Below are 12401 nucleotides of genomic sequence, written 5' to 3' on the forward strand. Positions count from 1 at the left end.
AATCACAACTATAGATAGAACAGGACTATGAGAGCCTTGAATAGCAAGAGGCATCCTGCTTAGGGAACAACAGCAACTGTTGCCAGGTTTTATTAGAACCGACGTCTTGGTTTTTTTAATGTTTGAATTTTTTTTTGTAAGTGGTTTTTGTACCACATTTTGGGAAACTGGAGAATAAATTATTAAATAAACAGAAGCGCTGTTGATTTTCCATTTCTAGAGAGTTAAAAGTTAAAATACACCACCGACAGCCAAGTCAGTTAGACCGTGCATTGCTCAACCTGTACGGGGCACAATCACTTTCCTGCATAAGTAGTAAGCCGTGCCAAGGAATCGCAGCAGGACCCTGTAAAGCGTTCAGCAACAAGAGCCATTGCCCAGAATGGGAGGCTGGGACGTTTCCTATTTCCCCATCCAGCCCTCCCTTTCCAACCTGGGCTGCCAAATTTCCAACCAGCCGCTGCACTTGTAAGCCTTTAACAGCAGCAGGATGTGTAGATATTCACAACTGGTAGTGTTATCCCCATGCTGAGAAACTGGTTGATTTTATGCCATGAATAAAGGCACAAGAGCACAGTTGGCCAGTGCTTTCCTTGTTCAGTTGGCAATCCTATTTCCAGCTCAAGGCCCGGAGTTTATACACGAATTAGGCTGTACCCTATTTCCCCCCGGGCTCCCTCGCAGGCATCACTTTTGCGAGTCCAGCACGCTCCTCTGCTCCTGGAGCATATTTTGCCTTTTAAATGCTTAAGAACAAAACAAGCGCCTACTAAATCAGGCCAATGGCCAGTCTCTCACCTAGCATCCTGTTCTCACAGTGGCTACCCAGATGCATGTGGGAAACCTACAAGAGCACTCTTCCCTTCTGTGCCTTCCAGCTTCAGGCTGTTGCCATGATGCGAACGGTCAGTTTCAGGCATGGGTACAGCAAAGTGCTGAAAGTGTACTTCTGACTTGGCAAAGCTTGCTTGGATACAAAAACGTTGAGTGAGACGCTCAAAATTTGCAGTTCTCCCAGTGGCACCTGCCCATGTCCTGATACATATTCCAGCTCCAGCAAGTGATCCCATGATAACGTTAAATAAATAGATGAAACCTGACCCAGGGCCGCCTTTCTGGATCCAAATGACAATGGATAGTTTTCCTTTCTCTTAAGATGCTCCCCCAGTTTCACGACTTCGCCAAATGACAGAACGGATAGTACAGACCCTTCTCCCCCACCCCTCCCCACCCCCTGGAAGCTGCTTGCCCTCAGACATCCTTTGATCATAGATTTGAGATGCACACCAGCAACAAAAGCTCTAGAAGCCACCCCTCTGCCAACAGCATAGCCTGCCTTCTGAGCCTCCCAGCGCAAACACCCGGCTGCAGCCTCTTCGCCTCTGGATACAGGAGTAAATTCCTTTGCTCTCTGCTCAAATCTGTCGCACCAACAGGAGACAGCAGGAACTTCGTCAAGACCTTCCTTGGCTGCAACAAAAAGGAGAGGAGGTGTGTTATCGTAAGAAACCAGAAATTCAGCCCTTGTTTTCTTGTCAATTTGGTCCATAATGACAGCCGACGCAGTGTGGCGGTTGGTGTCAGACTAGGACCTGAGAGACCAGGGCTCAAATCCCCACTCAGCCATGAAGCTCCCTGGGTGACCTTGGGCCAGTCACTTACTCAGCCCATATAACAACAACAACAACAACAATTTATTTAAACCCCGCCCATCTGGCTGGGTCTCCCCAGCCACCCTGGGCGGCTTCCAACAAAGTATTAAAATACAGTGGTCTGTTAAACATTCAAAGCTTCCCTAAACAGGGCTGCCTTCAGATGTCTTCTAAAAGTCTGGTAGTTGTTTTTCTCTTTGACATCTGGTGGGAGGGTGTCCCATAGGGTGGGTGCCACTACCGAGAAGGCCCTCTGCCTGGTTCCCTGTAACCTCACTTCTCACAAGGAGGGAACCGCCAGAAGGCCCTCGGGACTGGACCTCAGTGTCCGGGCAGAACGATGGGGGTGGAGACGTTCCTTCAGGTATACTGGACTGAGGCCGTTTAGGGCCTAACCTACCTCACAGGGTTGTTGTGAGGAAAAAATAGAGATGGGGAGGGCTATGTACCTCCCATTGAGCTCCTTGGAGGAAAGGTGGGATAAATACATAGAATCATAGAATTGGAAGGGACCACAAGGGTCAAACCTGCAATGCAGGAATCTTTTGCCCAACGTGGGACCCGAACCCACAACCCTGAGATTAAGAGCCTCATGCTCTACTGACTGAGCTATCCCTAATTCAAGCTGAGTTTGAACGCAGAAAGTGTGGAACCGATGCTCCCGGGTTGTACCACTTCAGAATACAAAGGGAGGGGTGGCTTGCTTGAACGTTCACCCACATGTAAACAAGCACATACACACATCTGCACTATCAATTGACAGCAGTATCATGCCAATAAAGTAACATGGCTTGCTCAAAAGAAACCTGGGAACTGCAGTTTTTAAAAGGGTTTTCTGAGAGTTGTTAGACGAGGCCTACCCACAGGGCTACAATTCCCAACACTCCCTGGGAAGAGGAAGCGACTATTACGCCACTCTGGGAATTGCAGCTTTGCAAGGGGAACAGGGGTCTCCTAACAACCAACAGCCAAAACAGGTTTCTCAGTCCACCCTCTTCATGCGGCTCAGGACCACAATGCCTCAAGGGCTGCCTCTCTCCATATGATCCTACTAGGACCCTGAAATCATCCTCTGAGGCCCTTTTTCATGTGTCTCCTCCATAAAAGTCTGGAGGGTGGCAAGATGAGAACAGGCCTTTTCTGCAGTGGCTCCCTATTTGTGCAATGCTCTCACCAGGGAGGTTCGGCTGGTGCCTTCATTATACAGTGGTACCTCGGGTTAAGAACTTAATTCGTTCTGGAGGTTCGTTCTTAACCTGAAACTGTTCTTAACCTGAAGCACCACTTTAGCTAATGGGGCCTCCCACTGCCGCCGCACCACCGCTGCACAATTTCTGTTCTCATCCTGAAGCAAAGTTCTTAAGCCGAGGTACTATTTCTGGGTTAGCGGAGTCTGTAACGTGAAGCATCTGTTATCCGAAGTACCAGTGTACACCTTTAGGTGCCAGGCAAAAACATTCCTCTTCCACCAGGTCTTTGGCTGACTGACATCAATGCATTTGGCATTGTGGGTGGGGGGGGGGGATAATAATCCTGGGCTGTTGTATTTTGTGTTTTTTATATTGTACTTTTATGTTGTGAACTGCCCTGCAGCATAAGAGGCCTGAGAGAGGCTTCCGGGACACGGCTGCTGCTGCTGCTGCTTGCGTGAGTGTTGGGAAGACCGCTCCCTCTCCTGCCAACTCTATCCGGCCTAGGGGGCGGGGCCTGCACTACCACTACAGTTTAGAAGCCTGAGCAGCTACCGGCAGCAATGGACAAAATGGTTTTAAATGTTTTAATCGCTTTTAATTTGCAGCATTTTAAATGGTGGTTGTTGTTTTTTAGAATATTATATTATTTCATTATTTTATTTTTGCTTGGGGTGGGATAAGCACTGAGTCAGCAGTATTGTTCCTTGCTTTGTTTTGTTTTGTTTTGTTCTGTTCTGTTTTGTTTTATTATTATTATTATTCTGTTAAATTATTATATAGTTTGTATTTTGCCTTTTAAGGGGAGGGGTCATGGCTGCCTGGGAGTGGGCCTCAGCCAATAGATTGGGTGGGGCAGGTTCCACAGGGGGGGATGTATTGGGACACCCGATCTCAGTGGTCACGGGCAGGAGGAGGAGTTATGCTAAGACCAGACCATGTCATTACCGAGGAGGCAGGTTTAGTCGTTGTTTGAGGACTATCCCTGCCTCCAGGTCTGGTCCTGACCGGAAGGATACAGTAATCAGCAAGGGAAACCCACATGACCTGAAAGTGTTGCTGTGCAATGCCAGGTCAATGATGAATAAAACCACTGCCATCCACGACCTGATTGTGGATGGAGGATTTGACCTGGCATGTGTGACAGAGACCTGGTTGGATGAAGCAGATGGGCCTGTCCTTGCCGCTGCTTGCCCACCAGGTTTCTCTTACGCACAGCAACCCAGGTCATGTGGGCGGGGAGGGGGGGTTGCAGTGATTTTTAGGAAGTCATTAGTCTGCACCAGGCGTCCTATTGGGAAGACCCAGTTTTCTGAGTGCATGTTCTGGAAGTTGGGCAATAGGGGCAGTACAGGATTCCTACTGGTGTACCGACCTCCCCGCTGCACCAAGGATTCCCTGCCCGAGCTGCTTCAGGTCGTGGCGGATATGCTCCTGGAGACACCTAGCTTGGTTGTCCTGGGGGATTTTAACATCCATGCCGACACGACCTTACAAGGAGCCGCTCGGGACTTCGTGGAAAGCATGGCCTCCATGGGGCTGTCCCTGAATAAGTCTGGCCCAACTCATAGCCACGGACATGCTTTAGACTTGGTGTTTACCTCTACGGATGTTGGTGATCTGACATTAACTAAAAGCGAAACAAAAGAAGTGCCATGGTCAGATCACTTCCTGGTGCAACTGGACTTCTCCGCAACCCTTCCCCTCCGCAGGGAGGTGGGACCGATTCGGATGGTCCGCCCCCGCCACTTAATGGATCCAATCGGCTTCCAGAGAGTGGTAGGGGATGCTTTATCCCAAGTTGATGGCCTTTCAGCTGATTCCCTGGTGGCCCACTGGAATGCGGAGTTAACCAGGGCAATTGACTGTCTGGCTCCGAAGCGCCCTCTCCGATTGCATGGAGCCCGGACAGCCCCGTGGTTTTCCCCGGAGCTGAGGGTGATGAAACAATCGTTGAGACGGCTAGAGCGCCGGTGGCGGAAAACTCATTCTGAATCAGACCGGACACGGGTTAGAGCTCAACGTCGAGCCTACCAAGTGGCAATGGCGACGGCGAAGAGGGCCTTCTTCGCCGCCTCCATTGCATCTGCAGAAAACAGCAGCAGGAGACTTTTTCAGGTGGTTCGCAGTTTATCGGAACCACCTGTACCACCGGGGCCTGGTAGGGACCCCAAGATCTCCTGCAATGCTTTTGCAAAGTTTTTTGCAGATAAAATCGCTCAGATTCAGAAGGAGGTAGACTCCACCGTGGGAGCAGGGCCAGGGCGGGAGAGTGCTAGAGTTCTGTCTGGTCCTGTTATATGGGATCAATTCCAATCTGTTACCTCCGAGGATGTGGACAGGCTGCTTGGACGAGTGAAACCGACCACCTGTCTCCTTGATCCTTGCCCATCCTGGCTGATAAAAGCGAGCCGGGAAGCGCTGGGCGATGGGCTCTGCGGGGTGGTGAATGCTTCCCTCTGTGAGGGAGCCTTCCCAGACCCGCTGAAAGAGGCGGTCATTAAACCGCTTCTTAAAAAAACATCTTTAGACCCGGCCAATTTGGCCAACTATCGCCCAGTCTCAAATCTGCCATTCTTGGGCAAGGTGATTGAGCGGGTGGTTGCTGAACAACTCCAAGCACGCCTGGAGGAAACGGACCATTTGGATCCCTTCCAATCGGGATTCAGGCCTCACCATGGGACTGAAACTGCCTTGGTCGCGCTGGTTGATGATCTCCGGCGGGCTAGGGACAAAGGTGAGAGCTGTTTCCTAGTTCTGCTGGATCTCTCAGCGGCCTTTGACACCATCGACCATAACATCCTTCTGGACCGTCCAGAGGGGCTGGGAGCTGGGGGCACTGTCATACAGTGGTTCCGCTCCTTCCTCCTGGGCCGTGTCCAGAAAGTGGTGGTGGGGGGTGAGTGTTCAGACCCCTGGGCTCTCACTTGTGGGGTGCCTCAGGGTTCTGTCCTCTCCCCCATGCTTTTTAATATCTATATGAAGCCGCTGGGAGAGATCATCAGGGGGTTTGGACTGGGTGTTCATCAGTATGCAGATGACACCCAGCTCTACCTCTCCTTTAAATCAGAACCAGTGAAGGCGGTGAAGGTCCTGTGTGAGTGCCTGGAGGCGGTTGGAGGTTGGATGGCGGCTAACAGATTGAGGTTGAATCCTGACAAGACAGAAGTACTGTTTTTGGGGGACAGGAGGCGGGCAGGTGTGGAGGATTCCCTGGTCCTGAATGGGGTAACTGTGCCCCTGAAGGACCAGGTGCGCAGCCTGGGAGTCATTTTGGACTCACAGCTGTCCATGGAGGCGCAGGTTAACTCTGTGTCCAGGGCAGCTGTCTACCAGCTCCACCTGGTACGCAGGCTAAGACCCTACCTCCCCGCGGACTGTCTCGCCAGAGTGGTGCATGCTCTAGTTATCTCACGCTTGGACTACTGCAACGCGCTCTACGTGGGGCTACCTTTGAAGGTGACCCGGAAACTGCAATTAATCCAGAATGCGGCAGCTAGACTGGTGACTGGGAGTGGCCGCCGGGACCACATAACACCGGTTCTGAGAGATCTGCACTGGCTCCCAGTACGTTTCCGAGCACGATTCAAAGTGTTGGTGCTGACCTTTAAAGCCCTAAACGGCCTCGGTCCTGTATACCTGAAGGAGCGTCTCCACCCCCATCGTTCAGCCCGGACACTGAGATCCAGTGCCGAGGGCCTTCTGGCGGTTCCGTCATTGCGAGAAGTGAGGCTACAGGGAACCAGACAGAGGGCCTTCTCGGTAGTGGCGCCCGCCCTGTGGAACGCCCTCCCATCAGATGTCAAAGAGATAAAGAATTACCTGACATTCAGAAAACATCTTAAGGCAGCCCTGTTCAGGGAAGTTTTTAATATGTAATGCTGTACTGTTTTTAACACTGATTGGGAGCCGCCCAGAGTGGCTGGGGAAACTCAGCCAGATGGGCGGGGTATAAATAATAAATTATTATTATTATCTACACATAAAGGGTGGTATAAAAACAACAACAACAACAACAAATGCTTCCTTTCTTACTGGCACACCCCCCACCCCCACAAGATGCGGCTAATGGGCAAGTCAGAGTCGGCAGAGGAGAGGAACGGAAGGCAGCTCCTACCACGAATGGCGCCTCTGGTGGTTCACGACGTGTGACCTCCGCGTGAATCTCTTCCCGCAGTAAGCGCACTGGTGGGGCTTCTCCCCCGAGTGGACGAGCAGGTGCTTCGTGAGGGTGGTGTTCCTGTTGAAGCTGTTCCCGCATTCCGGGCACTGGTAGGGCTTCTCGCCCGTGTGGATCCTCTCGTGCCGAATGAGGTCCCACCGCTTGCGGAACCTTTTCCCGCACTCCTTGCACAGGTGGCGCTTTGCTTCCGGGTCAGCGAGGACTCCTCTGAGCCCCCTGTCCTTGATGACCCGGACCGAGAGGCAGCCCCCCTTCTGCTGCATCCCCACGCCACGCTCGCTCCCGTGCGGCTTTCTAGGGTCTCCTCTGGGGAAAACAGCCTCCCCGAATGCTCCAGGAGCTCTCCTTCCCGGCTCCTCCACTGCAGGCTGCTGAAGCTCCTTGGCCACAGCTTTGCTTGCAAAGTAGCTTTCTGTTGGGAGAAAAGAGAGAGGGGCGTTTGGGGTGGAGGCGCCAACATGCCATGTTCTGCATGCCGGCAATCTTGGGCTCAGTCCTGGGCATCTCTGGTAACAAAAAGAAAGGAGGGCAAGCAGAGCTCCTGGGAACTGCAGTTTGTTAAAGGGCACTGTATCGCGGAAACCTAACCCTACAAAAATGGAAAAGCCATCCTTCCAAGGCACTTCCCTGTTGCGATTACCTTGCAAGCTGTTATCCTCGTCAGCTGGTTTGGTTTCCCTGCGAAGATGTCTCTGTGTCGAGTCCGACAGGTCTACAATGGGGGAGTTTACAATAACCATCTCAATCGGCACCGTTATCTGAAAGGAACCGAACGGGAAACGGTTGAATTTAGGTTGCGCAGAACAAGAAGCCCCGACAATAACGGACTGGCATTACAAGCTACAAGAATTTGCTGAAATGGCACAGTTAACAAATACCCTGAGAGGCAATTCAAAACAAAAATTGATGGAAAAGTGGGATAGATATAAAACATATGTTCAAAAATACAGTAAAGGTTCACTCTCTATGCTGGCATTTGGTTGATGTTGGAGTGAGACTGAGTTGGGAAATAAGACTAAGATCACATATTGACATAGGAATGTATTAGATAATATGTAAAGAAATATATAATAATAAGAGTACATTCATTTGTAAAAAAAGGAACATACAGGAAGTCTAGTGTGTTGGTATGCATATGATTTTTTGGGGGAAATTGTTTTTTTCTTTGTTCTTTCTTTTCTTTGTTTGTTTGTTTCATTTTCTTTTTAGGTATATAAAATCTGTATATAATTTTTGTATACATGTTGGAAATTATAGTAAGTCCTGTAATGTAATATGACAATGTTTACAGATGAAATATAAGAATGTTAATAAATAAATTTTAAAAGAATTTAGATTGCGCAGAAACTGATGCCGAGTGGCACCCATAGAAGCTCAGTTCCTGTATTCAACAAGTCAGGTTTCTAACCATTATGGGTGCACAAAGATAAGTTTCAATTGCATGGGTTTGAAATGAAATGTTTCGCCAGAAGGAAAATGAAAGCGTGGTCAAGACTCCCCGTGGCCAAGTGACGAGATTCCCCATACAAATGTTTACAGTGACCACAATGTACGGTTCTGGGAGAAAGGCAGGATATATAATAACAATATCAATAATATAATACTACCTAAAGGATGTGAATAAATAAGTGCTAGCAGCCAGGGTGCATAGAGATTACACAGAGCTTTCTCAATCTGAGCAGAAACACTGGACGAGGGAAAGTGGAGCATTGTAGGGAATGAAACCAGAAAAGAACTGCCATCGCTGTGCCTCAAGAGGCCGGCAGCGTGTGATGCAATCACCACAGCTAGTATATGAACAGAGTTTGTTGACAAGCTCTCCCCCCCCCCCAATTCTGTGGTGAGGAATAACCTTCCCACTTTCAGACAAAACCACAGCCCACTTTGTGTTGGCCACATGGGGCTACAGTGGATTTTTAATTGGTCTCCTGTGCATCCATCACACACAATCTACGCTGCTTTTAGAGGCAAAATTTTCAATATCTGTTACTTGATAGTTTGTGGGTATTTCCCTCCCAGTACATATACAGTGGGAAAACTGTTGTTGAACGCTTCGGAAGTCTAATGTTTCAGCTTTCGGATGCCGACAACCCAAAAGTGAATGCTTTTGTTTTCGAATGCGCCTCAGAAGTCAAACGGCTTTTGAGGGGCGTTTTTCCTTTTTTTCCAATGGATTTTGCTGACAGCCCATTGCGCCTCAGTTGTCAAACGTTTCGGAAGTTGAATGGTCTTCCAGAATGGATTATGTTTGACAACTGAGGTTCCACTGTATTCAGGGAAAGATGGAATCTGACAGTTCTCAAGATGACTTGTACCCTCATCTCTATTTTTCACACTGCTCTTGCACTAGCGATATGTCCCCACCCTTTCTGCTAGACAGAATTCAATTTCCTGTTTGCAAACCCATGAAACCCTCTCGGCACCCCCAGAAAAGACCAGGGCTGATTATGTCCCATACCTGTTGGGCCCATCTCTCTGTCTCCTGCTGCTCCTGCAAAAACTCCTCAGCCAGAGCCACAGCCCGGTCGCAGGTCTCCGGCCCACGTTCCCTGATCCAGTCTTGCATTTCCTGCGGCAGGATGACAAGGAACTGCTCCAAGATCAGCAGGTCCAAGATCTGCTCCTTGGTCTGGCTCTCGGGCCTCAGCCAACGGTGGCAAAGCTCCTGGAGTTGCTGGCATGTTCCTCGTGGCCCCTCGGCATCCTGGTAACAGAAGTGCCGAAAGCCTTGGCGATGGGCCTCTGTGGCCATGTAGCTGTCCAGCCTCAAAATGGCCACCTTCACCTTCCCATAGTCGCCCTTGTCTTTCGCATCCAAACCAAAATAGGCCTGCTGGGCTTGGCCACTGAGGACAGGCACAAGTCGAGTTACCCACTCCTCTCTAGGCCACTGAGAAGCATCGGCCACTCGCTCAAAGGTGGCCAGGTAGGCCTCGGTGTTGCCCCCCTGGGACAGAGGAGGCAACTGTGTGTTGTCCCGCACTGAGGCCGCCACTGGAGTGGGCACCACCTCCAACGCCCGCTGCCATTGGCAATCCCAGCTCTGAGGCGGCTCCTCTGCCAGCTCCTGCTTCACCCTGGGCACAGACGCTCCTCTCGTTAGCTCCTCGGCAGCGCCACAAGGGCTTACGCTGGGGAATTTACCATTTCCTTCTGGTGAAGCGCTCGCTGCTTGGCTCTGAGCCTCCATTTTGACTCGAACCGGCAATGGAAGTGCCAGGTCTGCCATTTCTCCTTGGGGAGCCGCCATTTTGGGAGTGGGCGTTGAAGTCTGGTCTCTTTGCTTCTCAAGGGACTGATGCAGCCGCCGCTTTCTCTCGGTTTCAGTTTCTCACGCTGAGGAGAAAGGCCTCTCAAGCTCTTGACTTGGCCTGCGGTTAGAATAATCTGTGGTAAGGCAGTGAAGTCATTGTCCTGTCATGAAAAATGGAACACTCTTAGCCCAGGACTGCTCATCTGAAGATTGTTCCATTTTTATTCTCGCCCTGCCTAATATTCCAGTCCCCAGGTGTACAAGGAAGGGGGGGGTGGAGCCACAATCCCTGGCATGGGGATACAGTGATGACTGGTAATAACACAAGATCCCTCAGAGAAAGTAAAATACAAGTTGATAACCCTGTTTGCCCTTCCAACAACACTTGCTAGTTATTATATATGGTGGTCAGCCATCTTGGCCTTTGGTGCAGACACAACCACTGTCCATGCACTGTCACTTGATAAGAGCATTTAAATGAGATGGAAGCCATAGAGAAGAATGCTTTATGCTTTTAAGTGCTTAGTCCAGTGTGGTGTAGTGGCTGGAGTGTCTGACTAGGACTTTGGAGGCCAGAGTTCAAATCCTCTCACTCAGTCATGAAGCTCACTGGGTGAGCCAGTCAGTGCCTCTCAGCCTAACCCACCTCACAGGGTTGTCGTGGAGATTGAGGATGGGAAGAACCATGTATGCCACCATGTACAGATCTTTGGAGAAAAAGGTTGGATATAAATGCAATAAATAAAATAAATAATAGCTACTACCAAGTTGCACTTGGTCACAGACTCAAGACTGATGAAGTGGGCCTAACTATTTTATCTTTCGCTTTCAATGCAGCCAGGTGGAAGGGCTGTTTGTTGATTGATTGATTGATTTTGATTATCTATAAACCTATAAAGATGCAAAATTCTATAGTGGTAGGGAACAAGAAAATGAAAAAAGAAGTGAAAATGGAGAAACACTTCTCCAGAAAAGAAAGAAAAGTCAGATCTGACAAAATGTATACAATGTTGGGGAGCCGTTCTGAGAGGAGCCAGAATCGGATAAGAACACAAGAAGGGCCTTGCTGGATCAGGCCAATGTCCTGTCTAGTTCTGCATCCTGTTCCCACAGTGTCCAACCTGGTGACAGGTCCACCTCCCACCCCCTGGGTCAAGGCATTGCTGCCTCACCTTTTTCCCTAAGGCAGTCAGGGCCTGACCCACACATGCAGGAGGACTGTACCACTTCAGTCTTTGGTACAAGAGTGGGGACTCACACGTTCCACTGTCCCGTTATGTCAGAAACTTCCTACAGCCAAAAAACTAGTACAACCGAGACAGTGAGCTAAGCTAAAAACAAACAAACGAAGATGCTTCGATTTCTTGATCTGCAGGGAGCAGGTGCCCTTGACTCAACGTGCAAGTTTAAAAAAGGGCACGCTCCGTCGACAGTCCTTCGTAGTACGTACAGCGAAATCTCGACGGACCATGCCAGGAAATGATCCCACCTCATTCTGCTGTGTGCGTATGTGCGTGCATACTGTATATATATATATGTTTATCTGTGTGTTTGTGTGTGCGTGCGTGCGTGTGTGTGTGCGCGCGCGCGCCTATGAGCATATATATCTATAGGTATACAGTCCAAGCTGGATCTACGAAAAGGGAGTGTACAAACGCGTGTCGAGTCATCTTTCAGCAGCCTTCCAAAGACAGCAAGGAAGAGAGTGCATGCGTGCATTTGCAAGGGCAAGCAGGCAGCCCTAGTCCAGGTGTGATCCCAACCCCCCCCAACCCCCGTCCGCTCCCCGCCCCCCCCCCCATCCAGGGAGCAGAAAACTCTGGAGCAGAAGGGGGACCACGTGGCCCTCGGAGGGAGGAAATGATTCTCTTCCTACCTTTTGCGTCCCTCCTGGCAGCTTCTCTCCACCCACATCTGGAGGCTCGCACTGCGCAGCCTCCCTGGCTTTGCTGCTGCTGCTGCTGCTGCTCTGACAGGGGCGGGGGGCGGGGGCGGCGCGCGAGGGGGACCCAAAGGCCACTTTCAGTTCCTTCCCCACTTCGGGCGGAACGGGAAAGTGCCGTAGCATTTTGCATCCCCTTCAACGGGTGTCTCGGAGCCTCTCTAGGCTCAGGGCTTTTGTA

General features: G+C 50.3%; 1 protein-coding gene across 4 annotated transcripts; it reads right to left on the reverse strand.

Annotated features, from left to right (window-relative positions):
• Positions 1–1029: 1029 nt before the first annotated feature.
• Positions 1030–12279, reverse strand: LOC309354988 (zinc finger and SCAN domain-containing protein 12-like). 4 transcript variants are annotated; one of them, XM_081885343.1, is made up of 5 exons: positions 12155–12279; positions 9484–10396; positions 7666–7783; positions 6960–7437; positions 1030–1470 (listed from the first exon to the last, which is right to left on the reverse strand). In XM_081885343.1, the coding sequence occupies exons 2-5, from the start codon at positions 10273–10275 to the stop codon at positions 1455–1457; spliced, it is 1404 nt and encodes a 467-aa protein (XP_081741469.1). In that variant the 5' UTR covers positions 10276–10396; positions 12155–12279; the 3' UTR covers positions 1030–1454. The 4 variants fall into 4 exon arrangements, with proteins under 4 accessions (XP_081741469.1, XP_081741468.1, XP_081741471.1 ...); XM_081885342.1 differs by having other exon boundaries at positions 9484–10439; positions 12155–12256; XM_081885345.1 differs by having other exon boundaries at positions 9484–10412; positions 12155–12255.
• Between the last annotated feature and the right edge of the window lie 122 nt (positions 12280–12401).

This window comes from Podarcis melisellensis (assembly GCF_964234715.1).
Source record: "Podarcis melisellensis genome assembly, chromosome: 13".
NCBI lineage: Eukaryota > Metazoa > Chordata > Lepidosauria > Squamata > Lacertidae > Podarcis > Podarcis melisellensis.

Coding starts and splice junctions, on each gene's coding strand:
- LOC309354988 (XM_081885343.1), bottom strand. CDS start 10,275: ATGGCGGCTCCCCAAGGAGAAATGGCAGACCTGGCACTTCCATTGCCG. Junction 7,784..9,483: donor CAGAGAGATGGGCCCAACAG/GTATGGGACATA, acceptor GGTTCCTTTCAG/ATAACGGTGCCGATTGAGAT. Junction 7,438..7,665: donor CGAGGATAACAGCTTGCAAG/GTAATCGCAACA, acceptor TTCTCCCAACAG/AAAGCTACTTTGCAAGCAAA.